General features: G+C 51.6%; 1 protein-coding gene across 6 annotated transcripts in view; it reads right to left on the bottom strand.

Annotated features, from left to right (window-relative positions):
• Window positions 1–23989, bottom strand: part of LOC108391990 (ubiquitin-conjugating enzyme E2 variant 1) — a 55294-nt gene extending 31305 nt beyond the window's left edge. For 2 of the 6 annotated variants that reach the window (XR_012131275.1, XR_005058030.2), the window contains exons 1-6: window positions 23767–23988; window positions 15930–16049; window positions 9231–9322; window positions 7951–8095; window positions 6402–6614; window positions 1237–1372 (exon numbers count right to left, since the gene is read on the bottom strand). Coding sequence is in view for 3 of the 6 variants with exons in the window: in XM_017651900.3 (XP_017507389.1) it covers window positions 4187–4308; window positions 6402–6614; window positions 7951–8095; window positions 9231–9322; window positions 15930–16049; window positions 23767–23890 (816 nt within the window). In the remaining 3 variants the exon portion in view is untranslated. Of the gene's footprint in view, window positions 1–422; window positions 4309–6401; window positions 6615–7950; window positions 8096–9230; window positions 9323–15929; window positions 16050–23766 lie in introns of those variants that run through there. The other 4 variants (XM_017651902.3, XM_017651900.3, XR_012131274.1 and 1 more) reach the window with 4 other exon arrangements.
• Between the last annotated feature and the right edge of the window lie 85 nt (window positions 23990–24074).

Raw genomic sequence — 24074 nt, 5'->3', positions numbered from 1 at the left:
AGGGGTCTGTGGTTGATGGGGTGTGTGAGACACATTTGCTTGTGGCATTTCATGGCACATTCATGGAGTATGACCCCTGGGCTGTGAAGCATGGTATATTTAATGTTTGATGTAGCTGCTAAAATACACAACCAAAAAGGGACGGGAGTGGGTGCGTAGGGGGTCATAGTACAAGTCATTTACTCAGTCTTCTCTTCATGGACATCTGGGTTGTTTCCACTGGGTTCTTTCTATACAATTTATTTCTGTGATGTCTGAATTTCATATCATCTGTTACTTTTGTGGTCAGGGAAAAAAATCAAAACTAGGGGTCTGGGGTGGAGGTGGGGGTGGGGTTGTGAATAAAATGGATGAGTTTCCTTAATGTATAAAGAGTTCTTGCAACTCATTAAGAAAAAAAGAAAAACAACCCAAAAGAAAGATGATAATTATAGCAAACATTTATGCAACATTTACTATGTCCCAGGAACATAGTGTTTTGTATAAATTTAATCTTCACAACTACACTCTGAGGTAGGTACATTATCCCATCTTAGAGATGAGGCAACAGACACAGAAAGGTTAACTTGCCCAAAGTCACAAGCTTTTAAGTAGCAGAGCTGGGATTTGAACACTAAGCTCTTAACCACTACTGCCCTGTCTCCCAAGAAAAATAGGAAAAGGACATATCCACAATAAGCAATTGCAGTAGGGAAATGGAGTAATATACCCAATCTCATTTAACATATTGTATTTCAGTGATTCTAAGATGCAAATTTTTATGTTCAAACATCTCTGAAATGAGGATGCATCTTACAATCAATGGTATCTTAGATTCAATAAATGACAGTTAAAGAAATGCAAATTAAAACTACCTATCAGATTGGCAAAGGACAAAACACTAGATAAGACAATGTGTTGACAAGGATTTGGGGAAACTGGTTCTCTCAAAAGTTGTGAAGCTTTAAATGGGCACAAAGTATTAACACACAAACTCCCTTGACCCAATAATTTGATTCCTAGAAATTGACCCGTCATGTCTATTGGCCCTTATGAGCAAAGAATAAAGTCTGTATTAAGAATGAAAACAAGAGACAAGTTAAAAAAAAGGGGCCATCTTGAAGTTGGAATGCTACAGATGTAAAAAATCAGCATTGAAATAACCCTGACTCCAAAATATATCGAGTGACAAAGGCAAGTTGCAGAACTGTGTATACAATATTCTAACTATTGTATGAAAAGTGGGGACAGACATACCTCTATGCCCATATACGGGACTTGCAAGGGTCTTGTTAAAATGATGGCCTCTGGGGAGAAGAACTGAAGGCTCAGGGGAACCTGAGTTGGCAACAATTTACTCTTCATTCTACACCAGGAGTTGGTACGTTTTTTTCTGTAAAGAGCCAGATAGTAAATATTTTAGGCTTTGTGGGCCATGCGGTCTCTCAGCTCTGTTGCTATATTGAAAAAGCAGCCATAGACAATATATGAATGAATGGGTATAACTGTGTGCCAATAAAACTTTACAACCAACATCGAAATTTGAATTTCAGGTGTTAGAGAATATTCTTTTTTCCCCCAACCATTTAACAAAATGCTCATTGGGCCATAGAAAAACAGGTGGGCTGGATTTGACTCACTGGCTGTAGTCAGCTGACCCCTGCTCTAGACCTTTCTGTATTTATATTCCTTATCTTACATGCATTACCTATTACAAAATAATGTTTAAAAGGGTAGTGAAATTTTTCAGTTTATCAATAGAGGCTGGGGTTAAAGTTGGAATAGGTGCCCTGCCCAGACCTCCTCTAAGGAGAAGCAAGCAGCGTGGATGCATAACATTTCCAGTCAAGCCGGAAACCCACCTGTCTGTCCCACACTGCCACTGCCATGTTCCACCACCAGATAGCAGCACAAATCCACCAAACACTGGGCCACCCCTGCACCAGCTGGGAAGTTGACAGCAGAAGTCAGCCCATATATTTGTTTTGTTTTGTCCAGTCCATGTTTAAAAAATGGAGTTAGCATTTAAAAATCTGGATTTTCTGGCTTGTCTTTCATCTAAGCTGACGTGAGTAGCAGCTGCCTTTTGGGCTGGATGTCTCCAGTGCATCCCAGTCCTTGGGATCAGCTACTGTTTCTCATCTTGCTGTGTTCCTGTTCTCTCGGGGGGGACACACTTCTCACTTGCCACCTGTCTCCTCACCTTAAGTTAGAACCACCTCTGAACTTTGCAGTGATAAGAGCTAACAAAATTATTTTAGCTATGAATTTGTGCTTGTTATAGTTTTCTGCCACATATGAGTTGATTAATTCTAATACCCTCTCCTCAAAGATAGTCACAAATTAAAAGTCTAGTGGTGGGCAAACTTTAAGGAAAATAGTTATTGGTCCCATTAAAAAAATACTTTTATCTGTGACTGCTCTAAGGAGTCTTTTATTATTTCTCTGTCCCCAATAGACTTTTTTTTTTCTGGCTAATATAGTAGTAACTATCTAGCCCAGAATGGATATTGATTGTAGTATCTATAGTGTTCACTACTGAATCTTAGTGCTTGGTGCACAGGAGGTACCTTGTATTTATTTAATGAGTAAATGAATGATACTCATTTGTCTAAAGTGTCCAGTGACTCCCCATTTCTCTCAGCCTGTGAGACTCTATGTAACAAGTCCCTGTTTTTCCAACCTCATCTTTCACTTCCCCTTGCTCACTTCAGTCCAGATACAGTCTCTTAAAAACCCCACACTTGCTGTCCAGTTAGGAGGCATCTTTCCCCTATTCTTTCTCAGCAGGCTCCATCTCTTCCTTTAGATCTCAGCTCAAACACCACCTCACGTGTCCCTCTCTGATCACCCTGCCAAAGCAGCCCCATCCTGCTTTTCCGACATGGTCCATGCTGTTAGATTTTCTTTACAAATCACCATCTGAATGTCCATATGCATTTATTTAGGTTTATTGTCTCTCTTCCCAGGAGGTCGATTCCACCAGGTAAGTCCTCATTTGTTTGTTCACTGCTGAGCCGTGTCCAGGTCAGAGCCTGGTACCCAGCAGGTGCCAATAACATTTGCTGAAGAAATTCACAAATAGGGATCAGTCTTCATTGTGCTATCACCATGATCTCCTGCACAAAGACTATTCCTCACCAAATCATAAATTCCCTTCAAGAGAGTTTGGAGCAGATGTCAACATTAATTCACTGTCTTAGGTGACAAAGCCCCTATCCAAAGCCTAGGGCTGGGAACAGGGTAGAGGTGGGGCCTCATCCTTCAGGATCCTTGCCCTGCCTCTCCCCCAGCCAAGCAGGAAACACGAGGCAGCCGAGGTTAAGTAGGCTCTTGCTGCTTTGTTATAAATATATTATGTACATCCAAAACGTGACATTAAAATATTATTCCATGTTACAGAAAAGATATTAAGGCTTTCTATTATTTACATTAAACAAGCAAGCACCTTAAAAAAAAAAATCAAACACAAAGCCCCACTCTTCCCTCTCTGACATCCTGGGCCAAAGGGGACACTGTGTCCCCTTCCAAATGACCAAGACCCTTTGCAGGGACGGTGCCCTGCCAAGACATCCTCTGATTAGGAACAGCAGCTCTGGAATCACATGGGCAGATGGGGAGGGGTGTGGTCCAGACAGGCAGGCAATTCTGGCCTGTTTGGCCAGCCAGCTACCCTCAGACCCCTGCTGTATTTTGCCATCCTTGGGTGGACAGGCTAGTCTGAAGGTGGTGGCTAGACTTAGGGGTCAGTTTGCAGGGAGATTCTCCAGGGATAATTAGGTGTGCCTGGGGGCTCCTGGACCACTGTGGGCAGACAAGGAGGGACAGATAAGACAACTCAGTGGGCCCAACGCCAGCCATGCTGAAGGGCTGCCCAGAGGGGCTAGGGGTGGTAAGAGTGCAGGGAGTGGGTGGACTCTCTCCCTTTACCCAAGGGATGGCTGGCAGGGCAAGGCTCCTTTTTCTGCAGAGTCAGAAGTGGCAGACAGAGCAGCTCAGGTGGCTTGGAAGGACCAAGGAAAGAAAATGAAAAATTAGTGGCTCAAGTATTCTGTGTCAGGAGGGGTGGGCTGGGGGGTGCCTGGGCCTAGCCCAGGAGGTGTCCTCTCCACCTGGAGGGGCCAGTGTGAGGAGGCTGGAATTTGGCAGATGGCTTCGGTTTGGGGGTCTGGGATAGGTTGGCAATGAGCTGGCAGGCTCGGAGGAATTATTTGATCTTCTGGGCCCATTTCATGTCATCTGCCCGAGGTTTCTCGCCTGTCAGGCCCTGGATGAGGTCCTCAAGGCGTCGCCAGAAGCCCACCTTCTCCAGAGGGTAATTGAGCCAGCCTGTAGTGGAAACAGGGCATGGTGGGATGGATTGGATGGGAGAGCAGCAGTCGAGGGGATGGAGGGAGAGGCCTGGCCTTGCCCAAGGCAGGAGAAGCTGGGAGTGAGTCTGCAGAGGTCAGGGACAAGGACTGACCAAGGAATATGGGTATGGAGCCTCCTACCAATGGGCTTAAGGGATGCTGAGACATGCCTTCATCCACTCACTCATTCACTTTCTTGCTGAGTGCTTACTATATGCCAGGCAGGTGGCCTCATTTCTAATCACTCATCTCCCAGGAAGCCTTTCCTGAGTACTGCCTAAGCAGTGCTCCAAGCCTGTCACGTCACCTTCTTTTATTTTACAGCCTCTGTGATAACCTGTAACCATTCTCATTAATTTACCACTTCTGTTTTGTGTTGGTCCTTCCCAACTAGAATGTTAGTGTTGAGCAGCAGGACCCCATGTTCTTTCACTATCGATCCCCAGTGCCTAGAATAGTCCTGGCACATAGTAGGTGCTCCACAAATATTGCTCACAGTCTTACTTTATCTGTAGTATAGCCTCCTATCCAAACCATGAGGTAGATACTATTTGTCACATTTTCTACATGAGAAGATTTGAAGGGAAGTCTCCCAATTCATTGGTGGCTAAACTGGGAACTGATTCCAGGCCTGGCTGAGCAGTTGACTAATCTCCTAAAGGTCCTAAATTCTAACCCTTCCACCTGTCCTCAAAGAAAGTGATTTAGGATGTGTAAAAAAGATATATTTTTTGTGGTTCTCAGTTCTGCCTCCAGAAGGACAAAAACCAAAGCCAAACCAAACCAAAGCTACCCCAAGAACTAGCAGCTGTAGCTTAGCGACTACCCACGACGTGACAAGCACTTTGCACCTGCCATTATGCCGTCCACTTGCCCACCCTGTGAAGGAGGGATGTGAAGGACGTGGCTGCAGCCCCATTTTATGGATGAGTAAAATTATACTTACGGAGGCTTGTGAGTCTCCTAAAGGCACATGGGGGAGCTGAGAGCTGCATCCTAGTTGGTCTGACTTGACAGCACCAATATACTAACCTTGAAAGATGCCTGGCTGGGCCCAGAAAACCACCTGTCTTGCCTTGCATCTCCTCACCTCACCTGTGGCAGTGGCTCATTAACTACCCATGGCATGTGGGCCTCCTTACTGTTTCTTGGTCACACCAAGCATGTTCCTGGCTCAGGGCCTTTGTACTTGCTGTTCTCTTTGCCAGGTCTGGTCTGTTCCTTTTTATTTACAGGGCCTCTCCCACACTTTTTTGGATTCTGATCTCTTTATACAAACAGTTACTCCCACTCCCCCACTCCTCACCTCCCCGCCCCATGACTCTCTGCCCTTCACCCTGCTTTGCTGTCCCCATAGCATTTCTCACACCTGGACTTTGTCATCCCTCCGTCATTCTGCTCTGTACACCCTTCACTCTGGCCACACTAACCTCCTTGCTGCTCCTTAAAACAAAACAAAACAAAAAAACCAAAACAGTCTTGCATGTTCCTGCCTCAGGGCCTTTGCAGTCGCTATTCTTGCTGCCTGGCATGTTCTTCCTCCAGGTCTGCATGACTTTCTCCCTCAGTTCAGATTTCACCTTCTCAATGAGGCCTTCACTGACCACCCTGTCTAAAGGGCAAAGCCCTTTTTTTCCTTTTCCAGCCCGTTTTATTTTCCTGTGTAGCAGTTTGCATGTTAGATGTACTATTTATTTATTTGTCTGGAATGTCCTCTATTAGAATGTAAACACTATGAAGGCAAGGATCTTTGTTTTGTTCAGTGTGTGTCCTAAGCCTGGAGCAGTGCTTGGCCCATAGGAGGTGCTCAATAAATATTTGTTGGCTGGATGCGTAGTTGGAATCACAGCTCCATGTGACAATGGGCTGGAGGGCGAAGGGTTGGGTTGTCTGTCTTCTTTATTTCTATGTCCTCTGCACCTAGAATGCCTGGCATATAGTAGATGCTCAATAAATGTGCTCTGAGAGAACATTCCTTTAAGGTAAGAAGTGCATGACCTCCCACTGTGACCTCTCCCTTCCCAACCCTGAAGCAGGAGCAGCCCACTTTATGCCACCGTGTAGCTGTACCTGTGGTGATACAGAAGTAGGTCTCGTGGGGTGAGACATGGTGGATGCGATGGTGTTTACGAGGCAGGATGATATGCCAGTCCTGTAGGAGGGTGACCCAGCATGGCAACCCAAAATACGTGTGTGACCACTTGTGGATCTGGTTGGTGAAGGTGCCGAAGATGGTCAGGCAGAAGACAAAGCACTCCCAGGGATACAGCTGCTCCAGGGCTTCTGTAGGGTGGGAAGGGGGTGCCCACAAGGCTCACACAGCTGTCACATGGTTGTGGTACCAGCCTGGCCCTCACCACTCGCCCTGGGCAGCTCTCACCCCAGGATCCCACCCAGGCCTCCTTCCAGCTTCCCACATGGCCTCAGGCTCCTCATATGCTCAGTGGGCAGATAATGGAGAAAGTCTAAGTAATACTTAAGAACATGGGCTCTGGAGTCAGGCATAGCTGGGCTTGGATCCCTGCTGACATTCCTTGGCTGTATGGGCTTAGGTCAGTGTCTTTGCCTCTGAGTCTCAACTTCCTCATCAATGAAATGGAAGTCTTTGTCCAGGTTTCTTAGAGGCAGAGACTGTGACAAGGATTCACGTGCCTGTGATTTACCCACAGAGGGTGGGGTGGAACGGAGGGCAGGGGGAATCCTCTCTTCTGGAAAAACACCTGAGGGATTGAGGGAAGCAGGACAGGGCATGGGAAGACCTAAGCAAACATGGGGCTGGGGGAGTCTTGCTTCAGCCTGACCTGGCAGAGCTCGGGAACCTGAATGGCTCTGTAGAGTTGGTGCCACTCAGAGGTGCGTGTTTGCTCTTCTGTAGGCTTTTCCTGTCACTGGCTTCAGGCTTATCCCCAGGGGAGGGAGAGAGCTGCTCTGGCAGTTCCCAGAAGGGGCAGCTGGGAGCTGGGAGCAGCTACCACTCAGAGCAGCCAGGGATGTGGGCGCGCCCTGGGAAGAGGATGTGGGTGGGGCACCACGGATACTCAGCAGGCTACCCCCAGGGGGTTGCTCTAAGGATCCCCGAGGTGTCCAGCTATTCAAATAAGACCTGGCACAGAGGAAGGAGTCACTGACCCATCCCTACCTTCCCTCATCCTGGCAGTTGAGGAAACTGAGGCTCAGAAAGGTGAAGTGACTTGCTTTGGGTTAAGTTTCTCCCCAAAACAGGGAGGGCAGAGATCAGAACTCAGCTCTCACTGAATTCACAGCCTACACTCTTTCCACTAAGCCAGGGCAGCAAAACCAGAGGTCCTCAGGACCAGGCAGGTAATGCAGAGGAGCGAGGTTGGCCAGGCATAAGACAGCAGGGAGTAGTGGGAACTGGGGCAAACTGGACAGGGTGCATCCATCTAAAGGGGGTGGCTGCAGCATGGATCTGCCTAGTGAAGCAAAGGGGAAACAAGGACCCAGGGTAGCCAGGTCAGAGTGTTCAAGAAAAGCTGGAACTAAGGATCTTTACTTCAAATATCCCAATTCTACCTCAAGATAACTACCTAAAATTTTGTTAAGGCATCGTTGAGGGGCCTCTGTCCCCAGTTGGCCCACTGTCAGCTGACATGCTCACCGGGGCTCTGGGTGCGGAACTTGTAGGCCATGTTTAGCAGAGGCAACAGTGTCACCAGGCAGTTGTCCCCATTGGTCTCGATGAAGTCGTGCCGCGTAATGGCCGTGGGGTCGATGTGATGCTCCCGAAATGGCCGAATGAAAGCCTGGGGTGGAGGCAGGGGTGCAGACACATCTGACCGGTCGGCCATCCTCCACACCCTCCTGCACTTACCTCACTGGGGCTCACCTCCGTGCCTGCGGGATGCCGGAATATTCCACCATGCCACCGATACAGATCCCACCCAGCCTTCAGGGTCGAGGTTTAGCAGCTCTAGCAGAAGATGGGTCACAATGACCTGGCAGGGTTCTAAAGCTGGTACTGCTCCCCTCTGGGCCTTAGTCTCCCCTCCTGGGCTCTGAGGGGGCCTGGAGACAATCTCCGCCTTCCTCCCCACCCGAAGACAGAGGAGGAGGCCCAGCACAGTGGCAGGCAGGGCTCTTATCTTTCCTCCCAGCGTGCAAGCCCCTCCCTCTGGTAACAGCCTCCCCTTCTAGCCCCTGGTTAACTGACCCTGGCCCGCCCAATCAGAGCATCCTGTTCCTCTGGCTACAGTGACTGGCTGAGGGATAGGCATGTGAGCCAAGCTGGGCCAATGGGAGTAAGCCATGGGACTGCCTGTAACTATGGCAAAAGAGAGTTTTCTTTCTGGAGGCAGAGTGGGCGTGAGCTGGGAGGATGAAGGTGGCTGGGAGCCACCACATCCAACTCACAGGGGAAGTCTGCATGAAGGTGAAGCCGACAGACAGGAAAGCAGAGACATGTAGAGAGATTGAGTCTGGAGAATGTGGGCTGACTATCTCTCCTGCTGGACCCAGCCGTGTTTAATTTGGCTCCACTCATGAAATTTTCAGTTACACAAATCAGTACCTTTGTTTGGCTAAGCAAGTTTGTGTTGGATTTTGTGTCACAACCAAAAAATCTGATACAAGATAACAACAGTTCAATTAAACAGTGAGGTGTAGCAAGGGCAGGCAAAGGAGAGTGGACATGGTCTCCAAATGCAGGGCTTTCAAAGGTCTTTGACTATCCTACGCTTGACGTCGACTGCTTCCAGAAAAATCCCATGAGATTTCTATTCTAATCTTGGAGGAGGGGCATGGGAGTCAGGCTGGAATGATGGTTCCCATCTTTCAGAGGGGGAAACAGGCTCAGAGAGGAAAGGGGACTCTCCGAGGTTAGAGAGCCAGCCCCATTCTGGAGGAGACTGGCTGGGCTGCAGGGCTGGGTGTTGTACGCACCTTCCCCACAATGGGCAGCTCCACGGAGCCCCAAGTGTCAGCTCCCCAGTGCACCAGGCCAGACAAGAAGTCAGCAATGAGAGCCCCTGCAACTGTGGACAAGAGGAGGGTGAACTGGGCGTGAGGGGGACACAGAGAGGGCCATCCCTACCCACACCGCCACCCCAAATCAGGGAGTCACGCATTCACTCACATGCTTGCTCATTCACTCACTTGTTATGGGGGATGGTGTCCCTTCTCTACCTGGGCTTTCTTCCCTGTGCATGGAGCCTCAGGTAACACTCCCGGCCTTGATCTGTCCCTTTGCTCGCTCTGTCCCAGGGGAGATACAGGGACTCATTTGCATGGTGAATCTGGAGAGAATAAACTGGGCATGCTCAGATCAGCCCAACTTTCCCGTTAGGAGCTGACTGTCCCCTTCCCTCTGACTCCCAGTCACTCCACATAGGGAAGCCCATTCTGCTCCAGTGCTATGGGTGACTAGTTAGATGTATCCTTCTGGGGTTTGTTGTCCGGTCGTACCTTAGGTGCAGAGATAAGCCACCTCCATTCCCTGCTTTATTGACTATAAACATGATAATTGGGCCTCCAACAGCCTTTTCCTTGTCTTTGCTCCCAATTTGTTCAGAACTGGAAGGGGTCCACTCACTTGAGGGTTAAGAGCTGTTAGATCGGGACTGAAATTCAGACATTAAGCTCATTGTCTGTTGGGGCAAGGAGACAGGGTGGGGGGTAGTTGTGAAACGTGGCAGGGAATGAATGCAGTTCTGAGTCATGTGTAGTCCACTGAGTCATGTGATCTCAGTTTCCCTTCCCCTCCCGGACTCGGTTTCCCAGTGTAAAATGGTTGCTGAGGCCCTGCTGGGCCATGTCGGAGTCCAGCTAGAACCTTCACCTAATTGATGACAGGGAACCAGGGCCTTGGAGCACTGCGGAGGCTGCAGAAAAGCCCCTAGATGCCTCCCTGGACAGCAGGGCTCATGCACAGGGGGCAAGAGTGAGTGTGTGGGCCAGTGTGAACCTACAGTTCTGATGCCTGGCCCTGTTAAGGGGAGGCTGTGAATGGAGACTTCCCAGAGGCCCTGGAGCACTCAGCCAATAGATGCCAAACATGGGAGGGATGAAGGGACAGGGGAGATACAGCTACCTGCAGACACCTGCAAGCTCGTGGTGAGAAGGGCAGGCAGGCATGTGGAAGGCAAAGGATAGGTCACCGGGTGACACTGCATAGGTGCCGGGCAGTCCTGCTCCTCTGTGACAATGCTGGGAGGGTGGACCTGGGCCAGAGGAGTGGGGGGACACTAGGGAAAAGGATGCCAAGGGCTTTTTCACTTGCTGTACCTGGCACCCCATACCCTCCCTGAAGACCCCTGAATGGCTGGTTCCTTCCTGTCCTGTGCCAGCACCTTAAATGTTTTATCTCTTTTAATCCCTGAACTGTAACAACGCTGGTCATAAGCTGGTTGCACATCTTTTATCTCCTTAATTATCCTAAGCACTTAATCCTTATAGATGAGAACAATGATATTATGAACATTAGGGAAGCAGTATTTATGATAAAGGTTAATATTTATGAAGCACTTCCTGTGTGCCAGGTGCTATGTCAGAGGAGGTAAAAATACATACTTGGGGAGCCAAAAGCCCTACACCTTCAACATGGGCTGTGCCCAGTGACTTCCTTTCAAAGGGTGAACAGTAAGGAAGCAGGCAGGAGGGTAACTTTATAGTGGAGAAACCTGACCTACCTGGGCTAGGTGGTCCAGGTCAACCACACGGTGATAAGTCATGTTGGCAGTACCTAACCTTGCTATGATGTGATGAAAAAACAGTACTCTACCTCTGAGCTATTGCTCCCCAAAACACATAACCCAGTCTAAGAAAACTACCAGACAAATTCCAGTATGGGGCATCCTATGAAGCACCAGTACTCTCAACACTGTCAGGACCCCTGAAAGCAAGGAGTCTGGGAAACTGTCAGAGCCAAGAGCAGCCTTAAAGCGACATGACAACCAAACGTGATGTGGGTCCGGGAACAGAAAAAGGATTTAGGTTAAAAACTAAGAAAACCTGAATGAACTATGGACTTCAGTTCATAACAATGTATCCATATTGGTACACTGGTTGTCAACAAATGTACAATATACTATACAATATAAGATGTTAATGGGAAATTAGGGGTAGGGGGTATGTGGGAACTCTCCGTACTATCTGCTCATTTTCTGTAAATCTAAAACTGTTCTGAAAAACAAAGTCTATTGCTTGAATATCACTTTCCATCCATAGTGATGAGCCCCAACACATCCCAACTTTCCAGAGGAGGAAATGAGACTTAGAGGGGAAGGACTGCCCAGGGTCAGAGTGGTGCAGGCAGTCAAGGCTGCTGGTGTGGCCAGAGACCATCGCAACGACAGTTCACGACAATGCTGAGCTTTCATGCCCAAGTCTGGGGAACGGGGACATTATAGTACTTACTTTACTGAACTACAATCAGATACTAAAATGGGTAAAGCAGGTGAAGTGCACAGCAGGGTCCCTGGGCCACAGTAAGCACTCCCCAAATGTAACTATAGTTCGTAGCTTAAATATGACTCCCCTCGCTGAGACTCAGTCTTGTCAGCTGTCCAGTGACCAGCCCCTGGCCTTTTTGGGCTGCCGAACTGGGAGGGATGTTTTGGATGGACATTAGGAATTGTTTTTGGAGAGAAGGGCTCCTCTCCTGCCCTTGGGGAGGAAATGGCTATGTGATCTCCAGCCACTGCAGGTGGCTGTTTCTAAAGTGGTGACCCCAGGCCTCCAGGCCTGTTGCTTGGGCAGCTTTAATGGGGGCAGGGGTGGCAGAGGTGGATCACAGAAGCTTCTTTGTCTCAGCTCCACTGCAAGGCTGGTGGCTGGCTCACCCTGGGGGTGCCTTTGGCCTGGTTAGTGCCCTGTCTGCAGGGCACTGGGACAGGCAGTGGACAGGGGATGACTCACTTCAGGCTACCCTGACTCACTGAGTGAGTGTGAGATAGTCCCTGCCCTCCACCCTCTAACCCCAATGCCTCCAGGGCCTCTATTTCCCCACAGGTCACCCAGCTGGGACTTTCTGACCTCTGCCCACCTCAAGGCCTGGTATGGAGAGCGAGAACGGCTGAGACAAAAGTGACCAGTGCTGAGGGCTGGTCTCTACAGTCCCAGGGCTGAATCCTATCTTTACCACCTTTCATCGCCATGTGACCTCTGACCTCATCACCAACCTTTGCACTCACTCTCGCCCCTGCCTGGAACACCCTCCCCTCTGCCTGTCTGCTAGGAGACTCCTACTCATTCCTTCCAGGACCAACTTACAGGCCACTTTTCCTCCACTTTCCCCAGACACAGTACACAGGACTCCCAGGGTCATTCATTGGCTCACTTCATTCATGATAACATTGTCCTTGTCAAAGTCGCTACTGACCTCTATGCGACCGAATTCAGCGGTCCCCTTGCTGCCCCATCTTGCTGGTCTGCTCAGTGGCTGCTCCTAGTTGACCTCAAGTCTTCTGGAGACACATTCTCCTCTCAGCCTCTGCAGCCCCTCCAGGTTCCCCGCATGCCCACCTCCTGGGCTGGCTCTTCTGGCTCTTTCTCCTCCCCTGCTCAGGGAAGCACCAGGCCGCGTTGGGCCTCTTCTCTGCTTGTGGGCCACTCCACAAGCAGCTGAGCTTCAAACACCATCTCTACCATGAGGATGCCCAGATATCTGTCTCCGGTCACCTTCCCTGACTCCAGACTTGGATTTCCAATTTCCTGTTCTACACCTCCCCTTGGTTCTCAGGCAGGTGTCTCAAGTGTCTCCCTTTAGGTCTGCTCCTCCAACCTCTTCCCACCTCTGTTAATGGCAACTTCATCCCTTCCATGACTCAGACCAAAAGCCTGAGAGTCCGCCCCCCAACTCCACAGCCAAACTGACAGCATGTTCTGGCACCTCACCTTGCACAGCTCACCAGAATCTGACTTCTCACCACTGCGACTGCCTTACCCAGGTCTGGGCCACCATCATTGCCTCCTCCTTGGTCTTCCCTGACCCCATCCCTCCTCCCTGCAGCATGAGATGTCAGCTTCCTGTGGGAAACTCACAGATGGCTTCTCACAGACTATAGATAAAAACCCCAGGTCCAGGCCCTACATAATCTGCACCCACTGCTTCTCTGAGCTGCCACCAACTGCTTTTCCTTTGATCAATTTTCTCTAGCCACACTGGCCTCTACTCTATTTCCTAATGCACTAGGCACACACCAGCCTCAGGGTCTTTGCACTTGCTGTTACGTCTGCTTGGAATGCCTGGCCCCTTCCCTTACCTCCTTCAGGTCTCTACATAAATGTCACTTTTCCAGAAAGGCCTTCCCTAACCTCTGACTTCTTCCCTGCCTATTCCCCTATCTTGATTTTGCTTCCCAGCATTGCATCATTTGTGTTTATTAACTGGGCACATTTACAGGCTCCAGCTTCCACTGGTTTCCAGGGCTTGTCAGGGGTACTGGAACCTCTTGGGAGATAGTGTTAGGCTGAGGGCAGGCTCTATAGGTTGGCACATTGCCCTGTCTCCTGCATGTTAACACACAAATCAGGGTGGCTACTTAAATTGATTAGGAACTGTGCAAATACCACTACCAGGGAATTGTCTGTGCTTATCAGCCTAGAGGCAAAGGTGTGGGCGGGGAAGCTGGCATCACATGCTGTGACTGGATAGGCAGAGACCTTCTGGGCTGGGGCCTGGAAGCTCTCCAGTTCCATCCAGGGCACAGAGGTGGTAAGCTGCCTGGGATGCCTACCTTCTTGGCTCACACAATACAGACCTCAGCTCTGATGCTGTCTGTCATCCTTTGCCCAAGCTGGGCCCACTGCCTAGAACCCCCTCTCCTCCCAGTGAATGCTAACTGGAGGCTGCACAGCTCCCGTGGGGGAGGCCAGGGTTTGTGAGCTGGCAGGTCTGAATGTGCGAGCCCAGACTCTGCTGCTGCCGAGGTGAGGGACAATGGCCTCTCAGAGGACGGTGATTAGAATCTCATCAAGTTGCCAACAAGAGTTAAAAGTGCCAGCACGGGCCCAGTGCATAGTAGGCACTTGGGAAATATCCATTGCTAAATAGATCACTGAGGCAGAGGGTCCACACCCTGGTGAGTGGTGTGTGTGGCAGTTATGCACACCAGCATTTTGCCGTCCCAACTGCCCTACAAGGCAGGTACTGATGTGGATAATGAAGCTCAGGGATGTAATGACACTTGCCTAAGGCCGCTCAGCCACAAGGCAGTCGAACTGGGACTTGAACCCAAGTCTGCAGGGGTCTGCTTATAATCCCCTGACGGAGCTGCAGGTCTCACACTGTCCATTTTCCTACCCCTGAATGTGGGGCTCTGAGGCAGACAGGCTGGAGTACAGGTCCTCTCACCCCTGGGCAGGGGGCACATCTGGCTTCTGCAGGTGGGGCCCAGGCTCCCTGGCATTGCTGGGTTAACCTCCCTCCCCTCCAGCTAGTCCAGCCCCCGACCCAGACCCAGATGGCTCAGTTAGCTTGTCTGAGCAGTACTGGCTTAGGCAGTCAGAATGCTTTTAATGAGATCATGGGAGCTGAACATTTAGGCAGGGCCAGGCGGATCAAGGGCACAGCTGCCCCCTCAGCCTAGGGGCCTGGGAACGGGGAGGGGATGAGTGCCTGAGCTGGAGGGAAGAGGGGAGAGGTATTACAAGGGGAGGAAGGAAACTGAGTCACCCCAGGGCCTGTGAGTGCAGACAGTGAGTTAAGAACTTCTGGCTTGAGGTGCGACTGGCCAGTCCCTTCTCTGAGTCTCAGTTTCCTCATCTGGAGGATGTTGACGAGGGTAGCATCTACCTCCCAGGTTGTGGATGGGTGAGGACTGACCACTGGAAAATGCTCGGCAGGTACTAAGTTACAGCTTGCTCATTCATTCATTCATTCACTGATCCAGTAAATATTTACAGAGCACCTACTGTGTACCAGGCCTTATGCTAGGGGCTAGGGACACAGCAGTGAACAGACAAATCTCTACTCTCAGGAGCTGACATTTGAGTGGGGGAAGACATATAATAAACAAATATAAAATATATTGTATAGTGGGTAGGGATGGTGTAGGATAGGGCTGCCATTTTTGAGGGGTAATCAGGGACAGCTTCCCTGAGGAGGTGACCTCTGAGTACATGAGGGAGTGAATCATGTCAGTTGTCTGCAGGAAGAGAGTTCCATGCAAAGACCCTGAGGTAGGAGAGTAACTGAGCACACGGTGGAGAAATAGTGAGGAGGCCAGTGTGGCGGGAGCAGGATGAGCCAGACTAGCAGGATGATGTCTGGGGAGGAGCTGGGGCCAGGCTTAATCCAAATACACAGAGGAGAGCACGGGAGTGGTGTGGCCTCAGAGGATATAACGGGGTCCCTCTGGCAGCCTGTGGAGCAAAGGTGGAGGTGGGGAGAAGAGGGAGGAATATCCCATGAGTCTAGGTTTTTAGCCCAAGTGACAGGAAGAACAGAGCCACTGAGTGATATGGGAGGCGGGGTTCCCACAGCACATATTCAATTCCTGTGCACACACACACTCACCCAGGAGCAGGTACAGCCACACACCATTACACATGTGTGAAATTGCCATTAGGGTGGCACAGACATCAGGTAGGTCCCTGACCCTTGGAGAAACTGAGGCAGGGAGTGGGCCCCTGGGCACTCACCGACACCCAGCATGACGAGGGGTGTGTGCTCCCAGCGGGCCAGCAGCAGGAGGTGAACCAAGTTGTAGGCGATGAGGCCGAAGCATAGGACCACACAGCACCACTCCTGGAAGCGCTTACCTGCAGGGAGAGGAGATGAGAAGTGGGTGTGGGGGGCGTGGGAAAGGGCCAAAGGATAGAGGGTCAAAAACAGGCGGAGCTGGACCCCCAGGGACTCTTCAACGAGTCCACAGTGCTGAACCACAGATGCAACTTAGGGACTGGCTTGAAAGGCCCCAACCTACCCATTACACCATGGAATCGCTGAGGCCCAGAGAAGGGGAGAGCCTGCCGAAGGTCACGTGCTCATGGCTGCATTAAACCTGGTGTGGTGCCTTTCTGAATGTAGTCCTCCGTCAGGTCATATGCCCATGAAGGCAGTCTTCCATATATCAAATCTTTGGCAGATAGGACCAGATCTCTGGTCCCCTGGGTCTTTTTGGGCTCTCTTTGGAGTCATGCGAGGGAACTTTAATGAGCTTCTTTTTTTAAAGGGCATCAAGTCCATTTTCGTAGGTAACTATTTGGAGGTGGAGGCTACCAACAGCTTTTAATCTTGCAAGATTGGATCTGCCCAACCTCCAACAAGCAGGGCTCCAGGCAGTGAGCCAGGAATTCAGGAGAAACAGGGCCTGACTACCACTTCTAACTAGGGTTCCTGCAAGGAGCAGGGGGCCTGCAGGTAAGCCACAGGGAAGAGGCCGTGTACATGAGGGGCCAGGCAGTGATGTGAAGGGGTAAGGTGGGCTGGGTGGGGACTCAGGGACACTGCAGCACACATGCCCTTTCTAAAGGAGTGGCCACTAATGGGCTGACTACTGCCAGTGTGGGCCTTGGAGGCTGGAACTTATTCCTGAGAGAAGCCAGAAATCAGGACCTGAATGTGAAATCTGCTCTTTAAATGCCACCACATATTTTTAATAGGCACATGAGCTTGGACAAACCGATTCCTTCACTGCAGCTTTGAGGTGTTGAAATATTGGAAATAACCTAAGTGTCATCACTAGGAGGATCAGTCAGTTTAATTTGGTCCATGACATCTCTGCATGGAAGACCCTTAATAATAATTTTCTTATTAGCATTTAATATCTCCTGAGCAGTAACTATGTGCCAGGTACCTGCGAAGGTGATGCCGTTTTGCAGATGAGAAATTGAGGGTCAGAGTGGTCTGGAAGTAGCCCAAGGCCAGCCAGCTAGTCACCTACAGACCAGGACCCTATGGCTAGAGGGTCTGGCTCCTGAAACCCTGAGCTTACTCAAGCCCGTCCTGCTCCTGCTGCCCCTGGCCCCTCCCTCCCTTCCTGCCACCCTATGGCCCTGAGGACATCCTGGGTTAGGCCTGCCTTACATGGACATGGCAGCCCCTTTGAGTGATTAACAACCAAAGGGAACAGGGCAGATCAAGAGGGTTCCTCCTGTCTGTCTTCTCCCTCTAGAGCTTTGTGCCATGCTGTTCCCTTCACCCACTTTGCATCTGGTTGACTCTGGCACTGCTCTGGCAGAACCTCCACCTCCAGGAAGCCATCCATGTTGCTCCCCCCAGTGGGTTCCCCCAACTTGAGGCCCAAAAGGAGGGACTGTAATTGCCTGTATAATGTCCATCTTCCTCTACCCCTACCCAAAGATGAACTGAGGAGGCCTGGGACTGTGTCTGGCTTGCTCACCAGGGCCCTGGCACACAGTTGGTACTTAATAAAAGCTTGTGAAATGAACAAATTCCCAACTATGATCCTAAAGGGAAACTGCCAGGCTTTGTCTCTGGGCACCCCACACAACAGCACCTTGTGAAGGAAATAATTTGGTGTGCAATTGTTCTTTAGAAGGCAACAGGCTCAGAAAAAAAGAAAGGGCCTCGTCCAGGTCACACAACAGCATACTGCACCTTGAGCCAGCATCAGAACAGCTGCCCTCCCCTTATCCCAGGAAAAGACCAAGGCTCAGATGGCAGAAGGACATGCCTAGGGTCACATCTCCTTGGCCCACTCTTGTAGGAATGAGGACCCTGAGGCAAAGAAAGGGCAAGGAACTCAACAATAGTCACACAACAGCAGAAGTGGACTTAGAGCCCCTCGCTTCCCACTTCCTAGTCCGGGGCTGCTTTTCTTGGGCCCTATGGCCCTGCTGCCCCAACAATGTCCCCCCACCCCCAGCACCCCCATGCTGGGGTCACCATTATCATTGGCCCAGCAGAGCCTTCCCCTTTCTGGTTCCTGTTTGTGCCTGGTGATCAGAAGCAGGAAGCCTGGGCAGGAGAGGGTAAGGGACAGGTGACTCTTTAATGCCAACCTGCCTGCCTGCCCCCAAGCCTGCAGGGACAGCAATGGGACCAGAAATAATAACAATGGCTGGCACCCACTGAGGCCTATCACACTGGGGAGCCTGGTGCAGCCCATCAGAGATGCTACAGACCTGCTCCCTCCAGCATATTTTGTGCTCAGTTAAAAAAAATATATCACATAAAATCCTTAGTTTCCTGCTTCCCTTGAGAACACAGGGCTCTGGCCATCCTGGGCCTGAGCAGCAGGAGTTGTCCCCTTCAGATGGGCCAAGAGCTTCCGGTTCACCCCAGTCTCTTCCCCTCCCTGTGGTCTCATATGGTGTGGCTTCTCTTGGTGGCAGTCCTGGCCAGGCAAATGGTCCTTGTCCACAGAGTATGGCCAGGGCTGACTGAGATTATCCTGGGCAAAGTGCTTGGCATGCAGCAGATGCTTACTGAAGGCTCTTTATTTTTGCACACGTGTTTTTTTTTGGTATCATTAATCTACAATTACATGAAGAACATTATGTTTACTAGGCTCCCCTCTTCACCAAGTCCCCCTCACAGACCCCATTACAGTCACTGTCCATCAGTGTAGTAAGATGCTGCAGAATCCCTACTCGTCTTCTCTGTGTTGTACAGCCCTCGCCTGCACATGTGTTTTTATAAATCAGAATTGAGGCACCTGGCCTGTTCTGTCCTTCAGAGGGGGAGATGAGGCCTGGAAAGAAGTGACTTGTCCAAGTTCGCTCAAAGGTCACCAAGTCACAGCGTGGACAGTCAGCCTGGCAGGGTCAGATGGCTAAACGATGTCATGTTACAGAAGGGCAGACTAAGGCTCAGGGAGGGGGAGAGCTTTGCTCAGGACATAAGAAGTGGGGGCTGCCCTCGAGAACTGGGGCTTTGTTCTTCTGAGTCAGCTCTTAGCCTGGCTAGGGCCCATGATCTGGGCTCTTCCAGCAGTGATTGCTTGCTGGCCAAGGGTGGGGTGGGGGGTGGGCTGGGCTTGTGTGGTGGCTGTGGAGGGCTGGGAGGCACAGGGGAGACCAAGCGCCAGGCCTTGGCCATCTCTGCCACAGCCAAAGGCTTGGCATCAGGCCCGACTCTTCTCATTTTAGTCAGACAAGCCCTGAATAACCTGTACTTCTGATGGCCCTTGGCTACTAGGAGACCCTCGGCCTCAGGCTGGTAGAGGGACAGGAGGTAGGGAGAGGACAGGGACCAGAGAGACACAGAGGAAGAGACAGAGACAGACAATCAGAGCAGGAATCAGAGACACAGAAAGAAGAGAAACAGACAGAAGGAGAGAACAGAGTCAGGGAGACATTATAGGGAGTCAAAGAGGAAAAGAGGAGGAGGAGCATGGCCAGAGAGGAGAGACAAAGAAACAGAAAAAGGACAATATTTAGGGAGACAGAGAAACAGCTCGGCCCAGAGCACAGCAGGGACCAGGCCTGGCCAGGAATGGGGCCCTGGGCCCCGACCCTCTGGCTTCAGTCAGGCCCATTTGAGAGACTGAACCCAGGCTCAGCTCTGGGACTACAGGCCAGGACCGCTTCCCAGCACCCCTGACCCCCTCCACCTTTCCCCCGACCCCATGCTGAGTCCGGTGTTCCCCAGGGCAGGGGGCATCTGGGGATGGCCAGAGTGCATGGATGACTAGCTCTAGGACCTCTCAGGACCCACCCTTGGGTCCTCCCTCCTCCATCCCCAGCCCGCTACAGATCCTCCCACCCCCAATCCGGATCAGGAGGAAGTACGACCAGGTTTGGGGCACCGGGAAGCTGTCTGCAGCCTCAGATCCCCTGTGCTGTGCTTCAGAGACTGAAGGGCACCTGGGGAAACCAGAACCAGACAGAGATGCAATCATGGTGGACCGGGGAGACGGCGGTCCCTTGGGGAGGCTCAGAATGCCTGGGTACGATTTGGTTAAACCAGCTGGGGTTCATCCAAGTGGACAGAGCTGGACACCAAAGGAGGAGGCAAACCAAACAGGAGGGACCTGAGAAAGCAGCCCCCACACAGCCAGGGATTCGCCGGTGCCTGATGGGAAGCTGGACACCTTCCTCGCAGCTTGCCCACTGAGGCTAGGGTAGCCCTCTAGGCCCCTTATAAACTGGGGACCTGGTACAGGGTGGGTTGCTGCTGTGAAACCCAAGCCCAGAGCGGAGTGGGCTGTGGGACCCTCTATGGATGCTGGAACCTCTAGGATCAGGCCCTAACTCCTAGGCCAGACACTCAGGGCCTGGGGGAAAAGGCCACGGCTGTCTCGCCCCTCGCTCCTCACCATTCCCTTTATCCTCACGTCACCTGGATCAGACTCACAGCTCCCCACGGATGCCAGGCCCAGTCTCTCTGCCACTGACCCCACTGCTCTGCTGACCTGGACCACTGGTCCTCCTCCCGCACCGCCCACCCTGGGCCGGCTCACTTGCACGGTGAAAATTAAGAACACGGAACCTAGGACGCTCCCCACCAGTGTTCTGTTCTAGCCCTACTACGGGCTAGCTGTGTGACTATGGGCAGCTTGTTATTCTTTGCTAAACCTCAGGAAATGTCTTGCTCAGGAAGTGTCAGGCACTTTAGACATACCAAATAGGCAGTTCCTGGCCTTGTTGACCTTCACCTCTGGTCAGGGAGAAGAAAGCCTAATTCCAACAAGTGCAGCATGAGGAAGAGTACTAGAGGGTGGGGGTGTGGCCATGAGGAGGCTGCTGGGGCCTCAGGTTCCTCCCCTGTAAATCAGAAGAATTAACACCAGGGTGCATCTCAGACAATTGCAGTAAGGATGAAAGGAGAGCGCTGAGAAAAATGCCCAGTACACAGTTAGTGCTCAGTAAATGTCAACTGCCTCCTTATATGGTCAACTGTCATGGTGCCAACCTACTCTGGCCCCAGGAATCACAAGAATTCAGTCCTGGATTCCAGAAACTTCTCCCACTCTCCCCTCACTCATTCTGCTCCAGCCCACAGGCCTCCCTGGTGTTCTGCACATACTTCAGGCATGCTCCCACCCCAGGTCTTTGCACCTGCTCTGTCTCTGGTCTAGACCAACCTTTCATTGAATAACTTCATGCCTCTCTCCCTTCAGATGTCTGCTCAGTGAGGCCTTAAACTGCCCCTCCTCTAAAATGTCATTGCTCCCAAATTCCAATTCTCCCTTTCCTGCTATTTGTTCCACAGTGCTTGCCGCCACTGGGCAAGTGAGATATCTCTCTTGTTTGTTGGATTTACTAAAATACCAGCTCTGTTTTTCTTGTTCCCTGCTCTGCCCCTAGCACAGGGACTGGGACTAAGGTGCTCAATATGTAGTAAACCTGGTCCCTCATTTCATAGGTTAGGTCTAGAGAGGTCAAGGTACTTCCCTATGGACACACAGGGAAGGGACAGAGGCAGGCAGAGGGAGGCCTGTGGATTTTGGAGAAACCAATCTGGCAAGTCACTCCCTCCTCCATCCCCAACCCGCTATAAGTCCTCCCACCCCCAATCCAGATCAGGAGGAAGTAAGGCCAGGTTTGGGGCACCGGGAAGCTGTCTGCAGCCTCAGATCCCCTGTGCTGTGCTTCAGAGACTGAAGGGCACCTGGGGAAACCAGAACCAGACAGAGATGCAATCATGGTGGACTGGGGAGACGGCAGTCCCTTGGGGAAGCTCAGAATGCCTGGGTATGATTTAGTTAAACCAGCTGGGGTTCATCCAAGTGGACAGAGCTGGACACCAAAGGAGGAGGCAAACTAAGCAGAGGGCAGTGACCTCCCCTTTGCTGGGGGCAAAGCCTAACTCAGGTGGTGAGTCTGAGGACCAATGAGGTGAGGCAGCTTACTCCAAGACTCACAGGAAAGGCCAGACTATTGGGTTAATCCGTAGGACGCACTGTTAATATTTGATCAACAATGGTAGGGAGCACCTACTGTATGCCAGGCCCTGCACCAAAGTAGATGATTTCATTTCCTCTCCCCCAAAACACTCAGGAGCAGTTAAACTTTACCTTGTACCCATTTTAGATGTGAGAAAGCGAGGCTCAGAGGAAGAAAGTGGCTTGGCCCATGTCACACAACTAAGAAGCAGAGTAAAGATGCCCCGTCCAGCCTGCCCCAGAGGGCACACAAGGTTTTAAGTTCACAGGCTGGCTGTTTGTGTACAGGCTGAAGAAGCCATAGCAACTTGGGCCAGGTGCTCAAGTCAGGTTCAAGGAAATCACACCCTGAGCACGGAGCTGCAAGCCCTAAAAGGCTTCTGGTGATCTAAGACTGAGAGAGAAAGCAAACAGCCCAAGGTCACGCAGCCAGTTTTGACAGATGGTATGCAAACTCAGGCCAGTCAGCCAAAGGTGGTAGTGGACCCATCCATGCCCACCCAGGCTGTACACGGTGGCTATTCCTTGGCCAAAGGAAAGACTTGAGAATGTTTGACAAAGCTTGGTGTGATGGTAACATCCAGATGGAGGGGTCTTCTAGAACTCCCAGTCACCTGACTCTGTAAGAGTTTTTTAATGGCACTTCCTGAACCCCTGGGGATAGAAACCTGGCAACGATATTCCTGGGGTTCACGCGGAAGTCAGAGAAGGGAGTGGGGGCTGGTGCTTGCCAGAACATGAAAGGTAGGCACAGCGGCAAGAAGCCAGGGACTTTGGCCTGAGGGCATTATGGGGGTCTCTAAACTGTGGTCCAATCTGGCGAATGTGGGGGCGCTACTCCAAGTTCTAAAGGGGGGAGCCTAACACATGCAAATGGGGTGGGGCTAGGGCTGAAGTTGGTGCTTGTGTATGGGAGGGGCCTAAACTGGAGAATATGCCATGTCCTCACCTCAGAAACACAGGGTGAGAGGGCTGTTGCTCCTCACTGCGAGGGGATGGGATGGGGAGGGGAGTGAGGGCGGAGGAGGCGAGGAGTGTAGGAGACAGTGGTCTGTAGCCACCGAAGCTATACTAGGATGAGACTGGCAGAAGGGTGGGGTCTAGGGTACTTGGTAGCTGGGGCCCGTGAGCTGGAGTTTCCCAGAGCACGGCGGCTGATGTGCCTAGATTTCGAGGTGAGGTCACTGTTTGGAGCCCAGGGCCCTGGCTGGGACACAGATGGGGATTTAAATTCCGGATATGGGGAACCTGGGCCAGGATGTGATTTTTAGGGAGGTGGGGCAGTGCATGTAGCTGAGAGGCTGCCTCCAGCTTGTGCCGGGTGCTGAGGTAGGGGAAGTCCCTAAGTCTAGGGTCGCTCTTTGCAGCCCCGGGTGCCCCGGGGCTAGGATCCGGATCTAGGAGTGCGACGAGAGCTTTGTTTATGGTCCGGGAAGCTGATATGGCAGTTCCCTGATCTGGGGACTGTCTGCGTCTAGAAGCCCTGGGGCTGGAGTTCTGTCTTGGGCTTAGAAAGGGCTCTGGTGGGGGGTGAGGGGGGGGAGGGATTCCTGATCTTGGGGGAGCTGCAAGTTAGAAGCCGAGGCTGGAGATCTGCATCGGGGCTCCGATCTGGGAGACCCAGGGTAGATGTCCGCAGCCCTGGCTGGTGACCGCAGGCCTGGAGGGGGGCCCGGAGGTCCTACCTGGCGAGTAGAGCGCGGCCAGCTCCCGGGCCCCGGCGTGCTGCGCGCCCCAGCGCCTGCAATACGCCGCCTCGTCCTCGTCGAGCTCTGGCTGCTGACCCGACTCGCCCACTGCACCCGCCATGGCCCTTCGCCCGGCTAGCCCGGAGCGCTCTGCTGGTGGCGGCAGCAGGGGAGCGGAACCGCGATCAGATCACGCCGCCCAATGACTGTCCAGCGCTGGGCGGGGCGGTGGCGCTAGCGGAGGCCTCTCCCGGCTGTGCGTCACAGCTAATCGGGGTCCGCGCTGGGGCCGCACCAGCCAATCA

The sequence above is a fragment of the Manis javanica genome, chromosome 5, assembly GCF_040802235.1.
Source record: "Manis javanica isolate MJ-LG chromosome 5, MJ_LKY, whole genome shotgun sequence".
NCBI classification, from domain to species: Eukaryota; Metazoa; Chordata; class Mammalia; order Pholidota; family Manidae; genus Manis; species Manis javanica.
This window is presented reverse-complemented; position numbering and strand designations above follow the sequence as displayed.